Source organism: Etheostoma spectabile, chromosome 9 (assembly GCF_008692095.1).
Source record: "Etheostoma spectabile isolate EspeVRDwgs_2016 chromosome 9, UIUC_Espe_1.0, whole genome shotgun sequence".
NCBI classification, from domain to species: Eukaryota; Metazoa; Chordata; class Actinopteri; order Perciformes; family Percidae; genus Etheostoma; species Etheostoma spectabile.
In genome coordinates, this window is record NC_045741.1 from 22249686 (window position 1) to 22269842 (window position 20157).

The window sequence follows — 20157 nt, forward strand, 5'->3', positions numbered from 1 at the left end:
TAAGATTGCAAAAAAAAAAAAAAAATGCTCTGAGAAACCCACTGATGTCCTGCCACTTGTAAAAATTCTTCTTAAAAATGTTTGGTTACACTTTACTTGAAGGTATCTACATAAGAGTGACATGACACTGTCACAAACGTGTCATAAACATTATAAACAAATGATAAACGTTTATGGCATAACGCTTCTTTTAACTTGTCATGACAGGTTGAGGTTATGGTTAGGGTTCATGTGTTCATGACAGTTTCATGTCCCTCTTATGTAGATACCTTTAAGTAAAGTGTTACCAAATGTTTTCACAGTGCTTGGTTATTTTTTTTTTATTATTGTTTTGCAAACCTGGATGTATGAAAGCGTATTACATTCACCACAGAAAATAAAATGTAGACACTTTATCTCGTAATATTGAAAATAAGTCATAGTTTTGAGAAAAGATCTCATAATTATGAATTCCTATCTCGTAGGAAGGCGGCATATCTGGTCTTGTGAGTGGGCCACGGCTCAGTGATCAACATCACCACCGAGGTTACATTAGCTTCAGCTGGGTTAAGTTAGCGTTCTCCTTCTAATGGAACTTTATAGTATTAGTTAATGTGTTGAAGCATGCCACATCTGTTCAAGTGATCCTGCAGAAACACTAAAATGTCCAACAGAACAGAATGGGCTTTCTGCCGGAACAACCGCAAAGTCCTGAGGTGCCTGCGCAAAGTCGACAAACTGAAAACAATCCCGTCCATTACACTTTAAGACATTAACATTAACATCTCCAAACGTCTCAAACTCAAACCAAAATAAAAACGGATTAAACTGAACAGGGGAGACGGAGGCCTGTTTGCTACCATGGCATCAGCTAGCCTGAAAGCTTCACACAAGAGAGCTGTTTTCTGTTGTTGTGAAAATGCATTCATCTCATAATAACAAGATCTTTTCTCAATATTACAAGATACAAACTCATAATTACAAGATCTGCGGAACTCATAATTACGAGATCTCTTCTCAAAAAAAGAAATAGGATCTCGTAATTAGATCTTTTCCCAAAATGATGAGTTATTTTCTCACTAGTACGAGGTAAGGTGTCCACATTTGTTTTTCAATGGTGAATGTTATACGCTTCTGTATGTATGAAAGTGAGCTGCTGTGAACAGATTGCATATTACAGCTGACTTTTCTGAAAAACAATTAGTGGCATGTTGAGGTAAAGGCCATCAGAAGGTCACTAGCAACTTCCCCCTGCTGTTCGACATATCAATAATTCAGAATCATCTCTCAACTCTCTTTCTGCAAGTTATGACTGGATAAATGTGAATTGTTTGCTTATTCACATTCAATAGTTTAATCCCACATTCTCTGTCAAGGCATGTAAAGCATTTATCGTGAGCCCGAGGGGAGGTTGGCTGTGTTTGGATCTGAGGGAGGGAACTAAAGGAAAAGAGCAAAGCACAGCCATCAACTAATTCTAAGTAGAACAAATCCAGGTTCAAGGTGCTGAATGTAGCACTTTCCCATTACATTTTCATTTCAACGAAGAAATGCACAAAGTGATGCAGGAAATGAAATGTTTGATGTTAGAATATTAACACCCCCCAATGTTAAACCCAAAGTTACGCCCTTGGACAGGTGTCTTCCAGTCTATTTTGCAAGACAGACAATTTCCCAAAGCCCATCAGCTATGTATGACAAAGATTTAGCCTCTGGTGTCGACGACCAGTGTTTCCAAGTGGGTCTGCACGGTACGACGGGACCTTCCAAACGGTTGCAGTTGTTGCAGTTTACTTAGGTTTAGGCGCCAAAACTGCTTGGTTAGGTTTAGGAGGTAAGTCGAGCTAAATCTTTGTCAGATGATATGATGGATTCAGAGATTGCCAATGCGTTCCGCCTCTTTTGCTCTCCACAAAGATTGTTTACCAGCATACAACTAAAGCCTCCTCAAACATGGTTGGTCACTAGTACTCGGACTACCAAGTGAAACCAGAACGCTTCTGATACCAAAATCTTGTCCCGTTGCCTACAGATTCTGCTATCATATGCGGATATCTGTTTACAGAGATTAAGAGAAAGCAAAAACACTCATTTCCAAAAATGTCAAACCATTTCTTCATTAATGGACTGTGTTGCAATATATGAATTTGTTGCTTCATGAGACAAATCAATTTCACATTGTAAGGAATAAATTCATGCATTAATTCCCGCTGCATTATTCTCAGTAGATAGGATTCATTTTACTTCGTCGGAGAATGATAAAGAAATATGCTAACAGTCATTACAACACTTTTGTTCTGACACCAGTGATTAGCACTACAAATATCTGGGATGATTTCATATTGTGTGCTGCATAAAAGCAATAGAGATTTGCTAATTATTGTATTAGGCCAAAGCCTAGATTGTTTTAAGCGGCAACATTTCTGCAGTTGTAAAGTCGTCAAATTCAATTCTCCACCATCAGCAGCATTTCAAATCTCATTATCTCCGCCGTAAACCCATGATCGTCTGTGCTCCTCACAGCACACACTTGAGCGATGTGGAAGCAACAATTAAAGGGATATTTTACCAATATTCAACCAGCTTTGTTACATAATAATGTTGGTAGTATGTGCTCATGAACTATGTCAAACTTCCCTCTATCTACCAGTGCCTGGATCTCCCTACTCACAGGCCTTTCTAGGACTGTTGCTTGAACTACAGATTGTACTTCCGCATACAGACACAAATAGTCGAGAAGCGGAGATAGAGATCTCAAACTCAGACTGTGTATTACATATTGCTTTCTGTGACGTGCTTGCATTACGTCACCCACCAGCGGGAACACTTATTGGTCCGCTGCGGCACAGTGCCTTCTGGTCGTTGTAGGTTTTCAGTTGTATGTTTTCATATCACAGCTTCTTTTCTCTGTTTTCTCTGGTCATGTAGCACCAATTTAAAACCTGTTTGCCTCATACTACTGCATATACAGCCCAGTTTTATGGAAAGTCCTTCTTTCCAACAGTAAAATGCTTCTGTAAGCTTTTTTTTTTTTTAACAACAGTCTATAAAGATAGATGGATTTCCCTTCATTCCAAAGTGCTTTGCAGTCCTGAGCGTGATCTTTATGCTCTCTTGATGTTAGCAGTGATGTAAGTGTGTGTTTGTGTGTGTGTCAATGGAGAGAAATTATATTTTCTTAAATCAGCAGAGGGTTTCATGTTTCAAAAATACCAAACATTCCATTGTTATTAGATTCTCAGATGTTTGAATTTGCTGCTTGTCTTTGTCTCATGTGATAGTAAACCTGAATATATCTGGGTTTTAGACTGTTACTTGGACAAAACAGCAATATGAAGACATCACCTTGGGCTTAAAAAACATTTATGACTATTTTCTGACATTTTGTGAAACATACAATGACCTGATTCAGTGAGAAAATGATCAATAGTTGTGTCTTTTGAGAAGAGTAAAAGCTATTTAATTTCAATCAGGAGAGACATGTTTGCAGATATGCAAATGAGATTTATTATACAGCTCAATAAAATGTACAAAGTCTTTGACAATTGGACTCCATCACGATTCAAATTTTTCATATGATTTAGGAGTGCACTGATTAAAAGTTAGGTCTTACTGAAAGAATTTACGCTGAACTACATTAGTCTAGAATTTGAAAACCCTTGAGTGTTTTATTAGTTTCCAAAACCCTTTCATATGGGCTGATTGAACGCTACAATTGGCATATTTGTTGTCAGTGTTTACTCATGCTTGCCACTTTTCCAAATGATTATTGATATTTGCACTTTTCTGACATTAGATAATGGAACTTTTTTGCAGCAGACATTTTGATTTGTCACATCCGGAATCACACGGGTGTAATTAATGCGACAGCTCCTTAGCTTTTCCTGTGAACCAACCTACACAGTGGCAGAGCTTTGAAACAATTAAGCTAAATGGAGTGTAACCCTTATTAATGTTAATAATGACACCTGTGATTTTCATGTCAAAACACAGTAAAAAGGGCCTATTTGTGTTTAATGTGAGAGTCGTGAGTTGCAGTTTGTTATGATCAAACACCATGGGGCCTTTATCTTGCACCCAGCCCAGCACGGTGTGAAACCCGACGCAAGTGTCTTTGCTTTTTTAAGACCATCTGGCACCCACGTCGTTTAAATAGCAAATGCACCTGCGCCCATCTTTGCGCCGATGGGCAAGCTGGTCTACGGAAGTGTGTTCAGTTGAATTATTGACGTTTTGCTATCTTGAGACAGTGGGTAGTGATTGCACCATTGACCCACAAAAACCTGCTCTAAAGTCAATAACCCTGCATTTTATTATTATTTTTGTGCATCAGTAAAATGTGCCTAGGCTTATGCACAGCGCACACACACTAGGCTTGTTACACACACACACACACACACACACACACACACACACACACACACAACACACACACACACACACACACACACACACACACACACACACACACACAGGGAAGACATGCAGAAGATTACAAATAAAAATATTGCGGTGCAAATCCACCATTATAATAGCAATGCGCCAAGGTACAAACGAGCTTGGCTTTTAAAGTGCTCATATTATGCAAATTTTTAGGTTCATAATTGTATTTAGAGGTTTACATGGTTTCATTTTTTAAAAACACAATTTTTTTGTACTGTACATTGCTGCAGCTCCTCTTTTCCCCCTGTGTGTTGAGCTCTATGTTTTAGCTACAGAGTGAGACATCACACTTTCCATCTTTGTTGGAAGTTGAACATGCGCAGTACCTAGGTAAGCACTGCTACCCAGTCAGAAGCAGAAAATGAGGGCGTGCCACACTAGCTAGGAGAGCAGTAGAACATGTGTTACAAAGTGACGCATGTTCATCATGGATCGAAGGCGGGACAACAATAGAGCTGTTTGGAGCAGTTTGAGTGTTTTCTGTTGGAGATAGTAAGTCCCTTTGGGATGGACTTTGGGCTTTTTCACTTTGCAAACCTATTACACGCACAAAAAAGATATCTAACACTATAAAGGAAAAGACAAAAAATAAAAATTAGCACTTTAAAGGGAATGGGAGATGACTCTCTAATTGGTGTATTGCATGTTATGCTCAAAACACACCTATGAATTAATGAAGACACTAAGTACAACCCTTTTGAACCACGCGCCCGGCACACGGACCCTTTTTTCTGCCGTCAAACTAGCAAAAGTGGATTTGGACACGCTCTTAACGCACCTGCGCCATGCACTTCACGCTGTGCACTTATAGATCGTTAAAGTAGGGCCCAATAAGTCCTTACACTGTGCCAATTTTTCATTCATGATTTCAGGTTTTACAGGTTTTATGCATTCACAGTCTGAGCTGGTGTACTGCATCTATGTATTCTATTTCTGGACTCTCTGGTCGCTGCAGTGTTTAGTCTCTGCCACTGCAGCAGATTGGATGGTTGAGAGACTCACTACGCAGCAGCACTCTCTTCTTCCATCTTTTAAGCCTCACTTTCCTCTTTTACCTATGGCAGCACAAAGTTTTGTGTTGCGCATGAATTAATTACTTGTAACTTATTTCTTCTTTTAACTGTCACTCTGTCCTTGTTTTTTTCTTCCTTTCGTTGTTTCACATTTTGTGCAAAAAAGGCCATGAATTGTGGGCCTTTAGCCCCTCCTCTGACTTTGGATAAACCAATTGGAGCAGAGACTGCAGTGGGCAGCATGACATGATCGGAAGAGGTGGGACAGGCCTTTTTGTGTGTGTGTGTGTGTGTGTGTGTGTGTGTGTTAGAGGCAGCACAGATAGACTGTGTTATCTAACCTAATGTGTAATAGTCATCCCAATCTTATTAAGGTCTGCTATTGCTGCTGCATCCTTACTCCTCCTCTCTTTCTCCCTCCCTCCCTGTCCCCTTCAAACCTCCCCCCCCCCCCCCCCCCCTCTCTTTTTCTCTCACCCGACTGCCCTTCTGCTGCTGCTTCTGCTCTTGTTGCTGCTGCTGCTGCTACAGAAAGAGACGTAGACGATTACACTGCACTGCTGGAAAGGCCTCAGGCTCTCATTCACTTCTTCAGCTTTGTCTGCTCTGTCCCTCTTTGCCACAGACACACACACACACACACACACAGACACACACATACACACACACACACACACACACACACCCACACACACCTTCGCCAGATGAAAATGTCAGAAGAAGAAGAGACTCTCTCAAATGGGTAAGATACTTGCTGCATGTTTGGATGTTGTGTGTCATTCAGCTGCCCTCTGTCAGATGCTCTGTTTCCGTAAGAGTTCTATAAGTGTTCTTCTTGTGACGCTCAGGCATGTGGACAAACCTGCTTGGTTTGTTATAGAAGCAGCGTGGCTCTTTTGTGTCCTCTTAAGGCCTCTGAAACATCTTATACCAGCTGGAACAAATGTGGTGAAAGCTATGTGAAACACACAGTTGATAAACTAATGCTTTGTCACTCTTGCAGGAATGTGTGTGTGTTTGTGTGTGTGTGTGTGTGTGTGTGTGTGTGTTTGTGCGTGCGTGCGTGCGTGCGTGCGTGTGTGCGTGCGTGCGTGCGTGCATGCATTCTGGGTTTCATGAGAAGATGCATGGGTGTGTATATGAACAGGGGTTGTGTGCTAAGTGGTTTTATTTGTGCATGTGTGTTTGTGTAACTCGCTGATAATGATCATCATTGTGCAAGTTGTTCTCTAGAGAAATCAACCCAGAATTTCAGCTGACTTGAAGTTCAATTAAATTATTGGGACACTGCGTGGTATGCACATTCTGAATCCAACAAACTCTCTTCATTGTGCTGGTTGTCATGCCTTTTCTTCCTTTCATACAATTGTCAATTCCCTTCATTTCAAGGACATTTTCCTGTACTGTGATGATTGTTGCTGACTGACTGAGTGCTGGTGTCTGTGTCCTTAGGCCTCAGATTGGCTTCAAGACTTTAACCTGCCAAAGTCTTTTTATCCCATCAACAGGGACCTAGTCTTGCATTGCCAGTCCTTCCTCCACAGCGCTGCCGACGAGGGTCTTGCTAGACCACATAGCAATCCAGGATAGGAGAGAAACGTGCTCTGGTTTATTGGCTTGTCTTTAACCCTTGTGTTGTCTTCCCTTTGACCATGAAAAACCTTTTTCCCCTTATCTCTCGTTTTTATTGCTTTTTACAAAGTTTTTTTATGGCATTTTTGTATTTTTGAGGTATTTTTCATTTTTTGTCATCGATTTTTTAACACTTTTTCCAACATTTTTCACCTGTGTTTTGACTTCCTTTATTTCAGATTTTTGTTTTAAACTTTGAAAACGGGTCAAACTTGACCCGAAGACAACATGAGGGTTAAACCAATCACAATCACTCCCATGCCTCTGCCAAACAGCCTCAGGAAGGAACATATTTTGGTGGAACATGTGTACGATCAAAAGTTGTTTTAGTCGTGCAACGGAAAACTCAGATTGGACAGGATTGGACTGAATTTACCCTGCAGAGATCTGAGGAGAAGTTAAAGATAATCCTCATGAAATGACCGGAATTTAAAATTCACAACACAGCACAGCACAACACAACACAATGAAAGCGTAAGGTAACAAAAAAGGGACTTACGGATGAATTTTTGGCTGTAGTGGAGCAATCCTGGAAGTGGAAGGTTGTGGATATAGACTATTATATATGGACTAGTTGAGTCAGTTGGAGTCAGTTTCCAGATAAAAGGAAATGACAAAGGCACTGAATGTTCATCCTCATTAATGCTACTGGTAACTTCTATTAGTTTACTGGTTTGATTATTAGGCCTTGCATCAGCTAAACAATTTGAACAACAGGGAAGTTGATTTTTTTTTGTGTATATTAAATTTTGTTGTCAATGCACAGAGTACACGTACTGACTACTGAGACATCAAAACAGAGTAAGCATGTCCCTCCCCTCTCGCTATCTTCACTATTGGGACTCAGCGCCGCCCAGGACGGTAGTGATTGGTTTAAAGAAATGCAAACAAGACAGAGCATTTTTTCCACTATCCCAGAATAAATAGGCAGTGAAGCCAGACCATACTCCATCTCTGACACAGCGCTGTGGAGATAGGTCTGGCAATGCGAGATGAAGGTGAAGGTGAAGGTGAAGGTCCAGGGAATGGATATAGTCAATGCAGAGTTAGCACAAGAACACTTACAGAAGTTGGATTTCTGAGACAAACCTGATATTGATAGCTGTGCTTCCACACATGGCTTCTCTCCTCGTTTTTCTGTAAGCTTGTTGTTTTAAGTAAAAGTGACAGTCACTGCACCTACATTCAACAGAAAGAAGAGTATTGCCACACAGTAGAGGATGCTCTGGTTGGATTTAGTCAGTTTTCACTGAAGGAAGATGGCGACCCTACAACATTGTTCTTGAAATAAATGAGGTAACACAAATACACACATACAGTCGGTTACCTTGTTTTAATATGTTCCTGGCAGAGTTATTAATGCTTCTGGTATTGATCCCTTAACGTCTCATTCTTTTATTGTTAGCAGGGACTTAATTATATATGGCTGAATGTAAACATTTTATAAATGTATTACTTATTTACAACACAGTACTGATTGTCTCATATATCATAGTGGAGTCTAAAACACTTTCCCACTAGTTTTTATTTTTTTCTTTGTGTGTTTTTATGTGTTGGAAATCTTAACTGTGAGGACAAAAACCAAACGCATACTAACAGTAACTTTCATGTTAGCAATGACAGCAGTTGTCACTGTGATTCTTCGATCGTTTATCAGGAAGTTCAGCTTGCTGCTGGTAATATGGTGAACACAGCAGTCACCCTCATGTCATTAGCCAGAGCTGCATCAGTGTGTGTGTGTGTGTGTGTGTGTGTGTGTGTGTGTGTGTGTGTGTTGTTATGTGATGAGTGTATTTTTTGTGTTTCTTATTGCCAGGAATGTAAAGTGAATGGTATTTTAGTATATTAGTCACTGCTGTTATACACATTAGTCTTAGTTGGTTTTGCTCAGTTTCTGTTGTCCTAGTCTTCTGCGCTTGTCTAATGTTCGCTGCTGAGTTAAAGAGATAATACTGACTGACTAAATGGTGGGAAATTGTCATGCTCATGTGATCAATACAGTGTCCTGGAAGTTTAAAGCACAAAACCATTGCATTTTAGGATGAAACAAAATAAAAATAGGGTTCCTATTCACAAAAACAAAACACATCAATAACATAACAGAGAGAAAAGAAGTACAATACATAACAAAATAGTATTAGTCTTTTAGATTCATCATCAACCTAGTTGATGAGCTCCTGCAGCAGCAAAAACACCAACGAATTTAGCAGTTAGCGGCAGCTAGCGGCGGTTAGCGGCGGTTAGCGGCGGTTAGCGGCGGTTAGCGGCGGTTAGCGTTACTTCAGCAACAAGTAAAGCTTTCTGTCCATCAGAAAACTCAACAAATCACAGAGAGTCGAGGCAGAGAAACCGGAGGACATCAGCAAAAAAAACGCAAAATATTTTCTCCATTAAATATCATCAAGTTGTGGCCAGGTTAGCTCAGTTGTTAGAGCAGGCGCACATAAATAGAGGTTTACTCCTCAACACGGTGGCCAAGGGTTCAACTTCGACCTGCGGCCCTTTGCTGCATGTCATTCCTCCTCTCTCTCCCCTTTCATGTCTTCATCTGTACTGTGGAAATAAAAACATAACTAAAAAAGTATGATCCAGTTTCACCAAAATCAGTGGTGAAGTTTTAATGATACGCACTTCTCCAGTGAGATTGGACCTGCTCGCCAAAGTTCCATTGCAAGAACAGGGGATCAGGGCTCACAGTGTGAATGACAGAGGCACCATTCTATGTATTACACATCAGTGTGGCATTAAAATGATTATGAATCTGTTGTTGTAAAGTAAAATAGTTACGCAATGTTGCTTTAATGTATTTTTCTTTTTTTTATGCTGTTTGCTGTTTTCACCCTAAAGTGAAGGACTAAAACGCATATTGAAATTGTTCTAATATAAGTACTACAGCGAGTGAACTCAAAGAGGAGGGAGCCTTGTGATGAAGGAAGGAGTTTACCACATTATACAGTTGTCACGTGAGGAGCATGTGCTCTCTGTAATGAACTCCTAATACACAACATTAGGAGTAGTTCAGACAGCTCAAAACAGTGAGTTGTTTGTAGAAGAGGAAACACAAGTCATTCAATGACAGATAAGAGTAAGGTGACGTGGATCTTTTTTGGTTCTTCATACAGTTTAATTTGAAAAAAATACCTTCTTCAAGAAGGTTCTAGGGAATGTGACAGTGAAATCGTATTGCACTTGACTTGACTGACTGAGCACTTGTACAACACATGTAACAACAGTATCAATGTTCAATAAAAATGATATTTCAAATGTAATGCATTGTTCTACTTGAATTTTATTAATGAGATTATAATGTATTTTCAGCACAATTTTTTTTTTCATCCAGATTGTGTGTCTGTTTTGGTTCTGCAGGTGCTTGCGGTCAGACTTGTCGCTGGCTCTGGAGGACTGCATGGCCGCCCTGGATCTGTTCCTCAGAAACGACTTTGAGGAGGCGCAGACCCGGCTTAGATGCAGGTACGAGACCAACGTGAACTACACGCTAATACAGCTGCAATTCTCAGCTCTGGTTGAGCTCTAACCCACCTGGCTTTGTGTGCTTTCATAGACAAATATAAGAGTAAAACATCGAATGATATGCTTGCAAGCAACTGCATTTGTAGCATGTAGGATGATGGAGGAATACTGTTCTGCTGCTTCAGTTTCAGGGTCCTGGTGTAGTACTTGAACCGAACAAAGACATCATTAATGCTATTAGTAACACCCGTGCTTTTCATACTTTGACAAGTTGAGATGTTGTCCGATATAAAAGAGGCCTATAGATGTAGTGCTTTTGTTTTGTTTCATTTCACTCCAATGGTAAAACTGTACATGAATACTGAATTACCTTTGTTGATTTATTACAAATTTCTTCAGCTAAGACATTGAAATGTTTGCTGATGAGTCTGCCTTCCTAAATGCAATTAGATCAATATTTTGTTGCTTTAATGCTCCAATTTCAAAATTAATACACAAGCAATACATTTAAAGTGTGTCCTTGGCACAGTAACAGGTCAGAAACAGATAATAGTGCTCACATCAGGGAGTGATAAAGGAACTAGTGTGTTTGCTTCTGATGCTGATTAGATGATTTTATGATCGGCATGCTGCTTTCCGTTACATTTACAAACACAAACTCCCTCTCCCGGCTTACTCCCTCCCTCCAGTTTTGTATTCCAACACTGCGTTGTCAAGTTACTCCATTGTTCACCGCTTATTCTTTCTATTATCAGAAATGTTATGCCTTTCCCTTATTATTCTCCTCCCTCACTCTTCTCTCTGGGGCTGCGGGCCACTCCTTAGCCTAGTTTTTTCTTTTCAGTGCCAGCTTACATCGAGACAGGAAGACAGGAAGAATGGCTTCCTATCAGCCTGTACATTCCTTTTGATTATTTATTAATATACGACCAGATTGATAGCCATTGTGAGTTTTGTTGTGTTGTGTTGTTGTTAGGAGCCCTTTTGCGCTGCAAGTGTCGGAACAGTTTAAATTTATGTAATTTGTTTAACTTCTAAGCTCAGACTCTGTTATTGAAACTTATATTGCAACATTACATGAATACGCTGTTGCTAAGTCTTCCCTGTTGCCATAACCACAACATGTTTTAGTATTTGAATCTGGATTTGTGACACATTTCAACCTAAAGGAAAATCTGTCTAATTCCAACCCCTTTAGCTGCTGCTTCCTGAGGCTTGACAGTCTGTCAGCTCAGCGGGTGTCCTCATTTTCGTCTCGCTATTCTTCCCACAGCTCTGTGTGTGCTATTGCTGCCTCTTCCAGTTGATAAAGTGCACCTGAACAAACATAAGATGCAAATATGATTGTGTTGGTAGCTTTTTGAGCCCAGATGAATGCAACACTCTTATCAAATTGAGACAGGACTTTGTTTTGTTGGGTTTTATACAAAACCCAATAACACCCACAAACTCCTCTGATTTTTCTGGTTTTCTGCTCAGAAAAGGGTTTTGTGAATAAGCAGATGGCTTAAGGCATCTGACTTACCGGTATGCAATATTATGTAAGGAGTGTTGACATCTGCTGCATTGTGAGAGGATGAGGATGAACAAGCAGCCCTGAGAATGAGAAAGGCCGACAAAATCTTTCCTCGTCCTCTTCGCTGTTTGTCTGTCCTTTGCTTTAGTCCATGTGTGCTTTCCCATTCTCTTCTTCTTTGATCTCCTTTCCCTTTCTCCAGCTGTGCTCTGACGCAGTCAGGTGGGACAAGTTTATACTAGAGTCTCTGCAGCAAACACACTGAAACTAAAATAATCAAGACTCTTTTAGAGAGCATTCATTATGTGGATGCACTTTAATCAATGATATGTCCATTACTTTTACACCTACTTTCCTGTTTATGGTCAATGGCAGCTGGACCCTATTGGGAGAAGACAGGGTTGCCATCACAGGGTTAATTCATTTATACTCATACCAATGGGCAGTTTTGAATCTCAAATAACGTCTGCCAGGAGTGTGACTGTGGAAGGAAACTACAACATACTTGTATTTCCCATGGAAAAATATCTGGGTATTGAACATCAATCCGTTTTCCAGCGAATTAATAACTGAGCTACTTATTGTCATTATGGGGACTATTATCTTGATGCAATATTTGAATTTAGATATTTTAGAATATTGATGGATGTTAAATCTTTTTGGATCACCTAGGTTTTAAGTAGGTTAGCTTAGAATTGGTTACATAAGTTGTTTTGAATATTACTCATTTGATAGATAGGGGTGCACCTGTATTGTAGCTCAGTTAGATACATTCCCAGGAGGCTTTAACCAAGACACTGATTCATTGAAATACAAATTGCACCCTTGTACTATATGTCTGATGAACTTTATCAGAACTATTGAAGAAACAAAACAGTTGATACAGATGAGGTTTGTGAAAAGAATCTGATTTCACTTAAGAATTTGCTTTAATATTTCTAACCAGAGGCTCTGTAGTCTGAGCTATTGCCCATGCATCAATATCGCCACCAGTGAGCTACTCATACCACATTATATAATTATATAAGCAAAGCTAATGTGTCTCTTTAAATTGCTACTCTTTTACAGGCTATATGTTTCTCCTCCTTTGAGTCGTTGTCAAGGAGCCATTGTGGACTCAAAATTGTGGAAACATACAATCCAACAGCAGGCTTAGCTTTATTTGCCAGCTCTCTGTTCAAACATGCCAACAGACCAAGTACAGTCAAAACAGTGCAATCATATTCTCCCATCATGCTGTCCTGCCCCATTCCTCACAGCTGTAGCAGGGAGTGGATTCAAGAGGTGCACTGTAGAAGTAGGAAGTACATAGAGTATACAATACAGCAACTGACTGAGGCATAGAGCTGGACAATATATTGATTTTATGTTGACATAGTGGTATGTAGTAATCGCAAAAGTGTTGTTTTTCCTGGTTTTAAAGGCTGCATTACAGTAATTTGATGTAGTTTTCTGAACCTACCACACTGTTCTTGCAGTTCCATTATTTGCATTTACCCACTAACCCACTTCTGATTGTTATTTACATAAAATCTACTAATATCTAATTTCAGAATTCAGTTGCAACTTTGGGTTGCAGTAGCTCAGCCTGTAGCGTGTTGGGTTGGGAACCGGAGGGTCGTTGGTTTAAGTCTGAACCCCCAACTTCCCTGTCATTGGCAGCTGCAGCCCCCTCACTCTGACAACTCTCCATTAGTGCAAGTGTGTTTATTTTAGACCTTTGTGTAATGTGTATTCTAACAACAGATTGAAAACATTGTAATTTTCCTTGCGGGATTAAAAAACTATTAATTATTATTATTATTGATTTGAGAAAGTACAAAACAGCTCTTCCTTTGCATCACGGAACCTTGTTGTGAAAAAATGTGGGAGATCTGGCTTCAGTGCTGTCAGGCAGGTGTGGACCTTTTTTGGGTTGGATATTAATATCTTTAATGTCCCCTAGGGGCAGTTTGGTGTCAACACAATCAATACACATCATACAATAAATAAACAAAAGACAAAAATGCATACAACATACAGTAGATCACCGCAATAAAATTGCAATAAGCTGTAAAAGCACCAACAGAACATCAGTCTTTTGTGCAACGCCACTTTGTTTGAGCTCTGAGATGATGCTGATTGAAAAATATCTGAGTGCTGCTGTGAAATATTTGGGATTCATAGCCACTTTCAGCACGGCTACAAGCAACTCAATTCACTTCACAGCTCTATCTTAAAAGGTTTCTCAGCTTGAGTTTCGACTGTCGTTTTACATAAGCGTGACACAATGGAGTAAGGCACGCAAATCTCTCTGAACCTCAGTCTGTACCGCCGCCTTCTCTGACTCTCTGCTGTTGCTTCCTGGTTGTGCCTGAGTTGGTTATTGTTTACCGATTGGTCAGTGTATTAGAACTAATAATATTAATTATTAATTTAGGTGAAGAGTTGAAGCTCAGCACTCTTTTCTCTGACTATTATTAAAACCTGATGTATTGCTTAATGTTATGTCACTGACAGCCTAAAAGTTTATCAAATATAAATAAAAGGGAAGTTAGACAGCATTAACGCAGCGGTGTGTCTTTGTGCTCTACTTTCATCGGTTAAATTGAGTTGTTATGATAGACAACTGGTTGGAGCTCAAAGTGACATCCCAGAGGTTGGTCACATGGTCCGTCTGTAATAAACAGCAGTGAAATTATGCAGTTATGCAGACAGACAGCATTCTTCTCTACACACCTTGGCATTTATGTTTTACCAATGACTTTGACATGTCTTTGTGTGTGTTTGTTCATGTGTGTCATGCAATACATAGAGGTACATACACAATATATAAAGCTATTTAAACCAATTCCTAAAATTAAAGTAAAGCAATTCTTTCAAAAAATAACTGGAACAGCTAGCTCTTTTCACTGGAGCTTTTAACGAGTACTTCCACTGGAAAAAATGTGTGTGATGTTGAGCACTTTTACTCCTCATCATCACCTGCAAGCACTATTGTTAAACTCAGGGTGTGACGTGAAACCAAAAAACGCAGCTATAAATAGACCTGTACCGTTTTCCTGTGTAGTGCTGTGGCTTTAGTCTTACAAGTATTCAATCACACATCTCCTCAGCTGGAATTGATTATCTGACCACAACTTTTCATGTTCTGTGGCCATGTGTCTCTCAGTTGTACTGCCTGATTAGGTGACTATTGTACAAATCTTTAACTTTTTCTCTTAATCAAACAAAAGGGTTTTCTCTTCATCATCTCTGACAACACACCAGATCTAAATTTTTATTATCTTTAACTTCCTCTTGCAATATCTGAAAGAAATATCATGTGTTGTCTTTTTTTACAGAACCAAAGACAGCATGTACCACGCCTTGACCTATGCCACCATCCTGGAGATGCAGGCCATGATGACCTTTGACCCACACCACATCCAGACTGCAGGAAACACCATGAAGGAGGCCCAGGCCATCTGTCAGCGGTGAGACTTGTCAGGATGACCCGTTGATAAACTGACAGGGGATTTTTTAGTTCCTCTCAAGTCACTTGCAGAAGATAATTTTGTCTCGTAAAAGCAAGTCGGTCCAGAGAACGGCCAGTATAGAAACAAACAGAATTTTTTTAATTTTAGAAAATAAAATACTTTTAAGTAATAAACAATGATAAAAGTGGAGTTGATCAAACATGTAGATATTTAGACACAAAATACATGATACTGTATCTTTTGAACACTGGTTCCCATTAGTTTCATCGCACCAGAACCAGAGAACATGCTGAGATCATCCACAATCACTGACAAAAGGAATGTGACAAATGTTTGTTACTGTTACTCCCGGAGCCGCTGTGAGACTCTGTCATGACTCAGATCTGGACTAACAGTACAACAGATCAGCCCACCCAGACAAACACCCACTCTTCTTCAGACCAACAGTGATCTGAACTTAAAGCTGCAGTTTTCCTATTCAATTTTATTGTAAATGCAATGCATGGTCAGCACCTTGTGGTAATTTCACCCTGCAGCAGCTCAGCATCCTGTTTGGAAAGAGGCTGAGTCACTGATTTGCATAGAGACAAATAAGCAAAAAAACGCAGGACAGTGCTATGCTGGTGAAAAATAATGCTGAAGATTTTTATTAAAAACAATCACACTGAAAACTCATGGTTGGTATCGTGTTCTGTGCTTTCTCAATCAGGCAACGCAAGAAGTCAAGCTTCTCCAAAAGCTTCACAGAAGGTCAGTGAAATCCTATACCGGCAAGATGATTCATATGTGTCACCATAATTCCTAAAAACAGATGGCACATGTATATATATTTGGGTTTGGCCATTACTCTTACTCAAGATAACTGACACAATCCTTTTTGTCCTCAGAGGAACTCCATGCTGAGGTTTGCTACGCCGAGTGTCTCCTGCAGAGGGCAGCACTCACTTTCCTTCAGGTCAGGACCTAGGCAGCCTGCAACTGAATCCACCACTACTGATACTTTCATGTTTGTTTCAACTCATTCTGTGTCTTACCCCTCCTGCTCTCTGGCTGCCTCTCTTGTATAGGATGAAAACATGATCAGTTTCATCAAAGGGGGAATCAAAGTGAGGAACAGCTACCAGACATACAAGTGAGAATTCTAAAGTCCAGAATATCACTTTTGTTCTCTTCTCATCGTGTTTGTGTTGTAGCCACTCTCTTAGCAGACCTTGTTCTCTCTCTCTACCTCATTGCTTAGTAAAACCCTGCATTTGTCCCTCTTAATCGGCTTCCTTTATCTTTACCTCACAGAGAGCTTCACACAGTCCTCCAGTCCTCTGGATACTCTCATGGCGACAACCACGACCATTTCGAGTGTGGTGTTAAACTGGGAGTAGGAGCTTTTAATCTAGTAAGTAGAAGACAAGTAGAAGTTTGTAATCACACATGAGTCAAAGAAAGTTGTTTGGCATCATGAATTGTGGGACACAGGTCTTCCACAAAGTATCAAGCCTGAACCAAAGTAAGAAGATTGAAACATACTTGCTTGCCCTACATTTTTTGTGATGCTTGACATACTCATAATTAAACAGAAGCCCATAAAGAGCAAGTAGGAATATATAGTACAATCAGCTATAATCCAAAATGCAGACAAGCAGTGGGTTGTGGGTTTAGTTCTCTTTGTGCACAAGGACTCTGCAAGCATGCTGCTAGTCTTTCAATTGTCTTGTTTACTTCATGCAGATGATTTCCATGTTGCCCACACGGACGCTCAAGCTGCTGGAGATTGTCGGTTTCTCTGGTAATAAGGTGAGTTCTGCTGACAAGTGAGAGCCAGAAATGGCTGAAGGGAGGAGCAGCTGGCAGGACTAATGGGTCGAGTTAGAAATGCTTGATTTCTCTGGATTACGACTACTATTTGTTGTGCTACAAGAACTGTCTTTATTTTTTGACTGTGTCACTATTGGTGTGGTTTATGTAACCACTATACAAAATAATCTGAAGTGATATGTGATGAGGATTAAGGTCCGGATGTTGTTTGGGGTATTTTGCTCATAATTTGATTGATTTCACTTCCTGTCTTATATAGACATCTAACCCTAACCCATGATCTTGACACAGTGAACTTGTATAGGCCTACCCTGCACCTATACAGTACACTACAGTTCAAAAGGTGTGGAATCATCCAGTAATGGAGTACTTGGACTTGAATCCGACTCGAGTCGCTATTTTCTGGACTCGTGACTCAACTTAAACTCGCGCACAACTTGGACTTGAGAATTTGTGAAATTGGACTTGAGCATTCATGAAATAGGACTCGGAAATTGGTTGAAGTTACTGACTACTTTTATGTGTAATAATAGGTAGTGATGAAGTACTTGAGTCCTGGACTTAGACTTGAGCCAGACTCCAGTCGCTATTTTCTGGACTTGACTCAAACTCAGGTAATGGTGACCGTCTGTCCACGATCCGTTCTGCCTGCACGATTCGCGCATGCGCAGATGATAATCCTGATGTATGAGGGTTTATGACACTGCACGATGACACTGTCTATTTTCATAGATAGTTAAAGAAGAGAAAGTCTGTTCCACACATAAACTATATATATATTAACGGTCTGTGGCTCCACAGTAGCGGTCTGCCATTAGCCTCCACCGTAAAGCTACGTTAGTTTAGCTAACAACTAGCTGAGACAGCATGTAAAAACGTGAAAATAACCGTTAAAATATATAACAGCTGTTACATCAGTTCTCCGTTACTTGTGCTCATTTAAAATACAATCACTCAATACTTGTCTTTATTATCACAGGGCTGCCAACTCTCACGCATTGGCCGTGAGACACACGAATTTGACAGGTTTCACACGCTCACACGCCACACCCCCGATTTCTCACGCTGAAGTGTCAACCTGGTCGGTCAAATTTCTAAAAGATGAGTTTATCTATAGATCTACCTGTTGAGCCACTCGTGATCGACTAGTTGTGCTTTCAGAGACTGTGTGTGTGTGTTGTGTGTGTGTGTGTGGGGGGGGGGGTTCAAGAGCGCTCCCTGTCTGTGGAAGTTTCGAATTGTCGCAAACTGAAAACATTTTTTTCACGAGCCATCCCAGGTGCGTTTCCCCGGCTTCAGGTATGAGCTCTGAGTATCACAGACCCGTCCGTCGCTTCGTGTCCACTCTCTGTAACAATAGAGGTGAGCAGCGCGGCTGGTGGACCCGCTCTGCTGTGGGGGAGCAGTGACGCGTTGCATCCGTGTAGTCCTCCGATAATGCGCAACGTACAGCCTCCTCTAAACTCTGTCAGAGACCAGAGACCCAGATGGTCCTCTGTGTCTGTCAGACGGTCTGAATGAGATCCACCATATCAGCGGAGCAATAACATGTACAGCAGACTATATTACAACTCTCCAAATCTCGGACAACAGAGATGGGAGGAGTTATATTTTGAATGTGCATAAAGTTGTAAACATGAGCAGAAATCTGATGAAACACATCTGAGCTATAGCCTACTATATATACTATACTATACGATACTGCAACTTTGGGCCACTATAGTGCTTCTCTAACCTCTGTGCATCTCTAAATGTAACTGTAAATAATTCATTAATGTTTTATAAATAACAATAGTCTTTATTTTCCCAAAAAAGTAAATCCAGTAAGGGGGGCACAGAGGATGAGGCCAAACATTACTGAGCCTTGACACAAGGTTAAAGGATTAGAATTTTGCAAACAGTGGTTCTCATTCTTTAGAATTTCAGTGGTCTTAGTTGATCCCTCACATTAATTTAACTTTGGGTCCCTGGTCCCTACACCAGGGCCCCTGGACCTGTTCCCACCGACCCAAATCTTCTCAGCTGTTGCTGACATATGCTACTGTCTCTTCAGTGGTTCATTATGTGTGGCACATTGTCTGGGTCAGTTCATATATCATGAGAAGTTAGTAAATGCTAAAAGCCCTAATACCTATTGATACTACAACAACACAAAGGCTCTTCACCCTACAGTTTTGCACATATCATGCAAGACTTGATTTCTCCATTTTTTTGCACAAAACTCTCCAGAAAGTGCCATTTAATGGTTTATTTTTCAACATTTTTTCCTGGGGGGGCATACCCCCAGACCCCCCTAGGGAGAGCCCCATCCCCCACATATAACAAATCCCAATTTAAACCCTGAAGTATAATGATGCTGAAAGAGCCAAAGAAATTGCTTTGTACGTGGCAAAATATGGGTTGGCCCCCAAATCTCACTCCAAGGTTTGGGGAAAAGTTGGCAGCCCTGTATCATTAAAAAGTCTTAGCGTTAATTTAGCTGTAGCCTGCTTTTCCCAGTGTTTTGTCTGAGTAACGTTATTTTAGACTGAATCAAGCTTTCAGCTAGCGGTTAGCCGAAATAGCTGTTAGTTAAACTAGCGTCAGCTTCCCAGTGGAGGCTGGTGGGGCTAATACAGCGGTACAGGATCTGTGCTGCTTGCATATAATCTGTCATAGTTGTAGCGGTCAGAGGATTGTTAGCCTCCTCTCAAACTAAACAGTGTGAAAAGCCGGCTACAGCTAAATTAAGACAAGTATTGACTGATTGTATTTTAAATGAGGACAAGTAAAGTAGAACTTACGTTAACAGCTGTTATAAGGCTGTTTTTATATATATATATATATATATATA

The 20157-nt window shown here is 40.3% G+C and overlaps 1 protein-coding gene across 2 annotated transcripts in view; it reads left to right on the top strand.

Annotated features, from left to right (window-relative positions):
* ttc39a (tetratricopeptide repeat domain 39A) overlaps positions 1–20157 on the top strand; it is a 31389-nt gene that overhangs the window by 2167 nt on the left and 9065 nt on the right. Inside the window, exons 1-8 of one of the 2 annotated variants that reach the window (XM_032524790.1) lie at positions 5891–6177; positions 10434–10538; positions 15378–15509; positions 16222–16262; positions 16400–16467; positions 16580–16644; positions 16806–16905; positions 17238–17303. In XM_032524790.1, coding sequence (XP_032380681.1) covers positions 6140–6177; positions 10434–10538; positions 15378–15509; positions 16222–16262; positions 16400–16467; positions 16580–16644; positions 16806–16905; positions 17238–17303 — 615 coding nt within the window. In that variant the 5' untranslated portion in view covers positions 5891–6139. Of the gene's footprint in view, positions 1–5890; positions 6178–10433; positions 10539–15377; positions 15510–16221; positions 16263–16399; positions 16468–16579; positions 16645–16805; positions 16906–17237; positions 17304–20157 lie in introns of those variants that run through there. The other variant, XM_032524791.1, reaches the window with a different exon arrangement.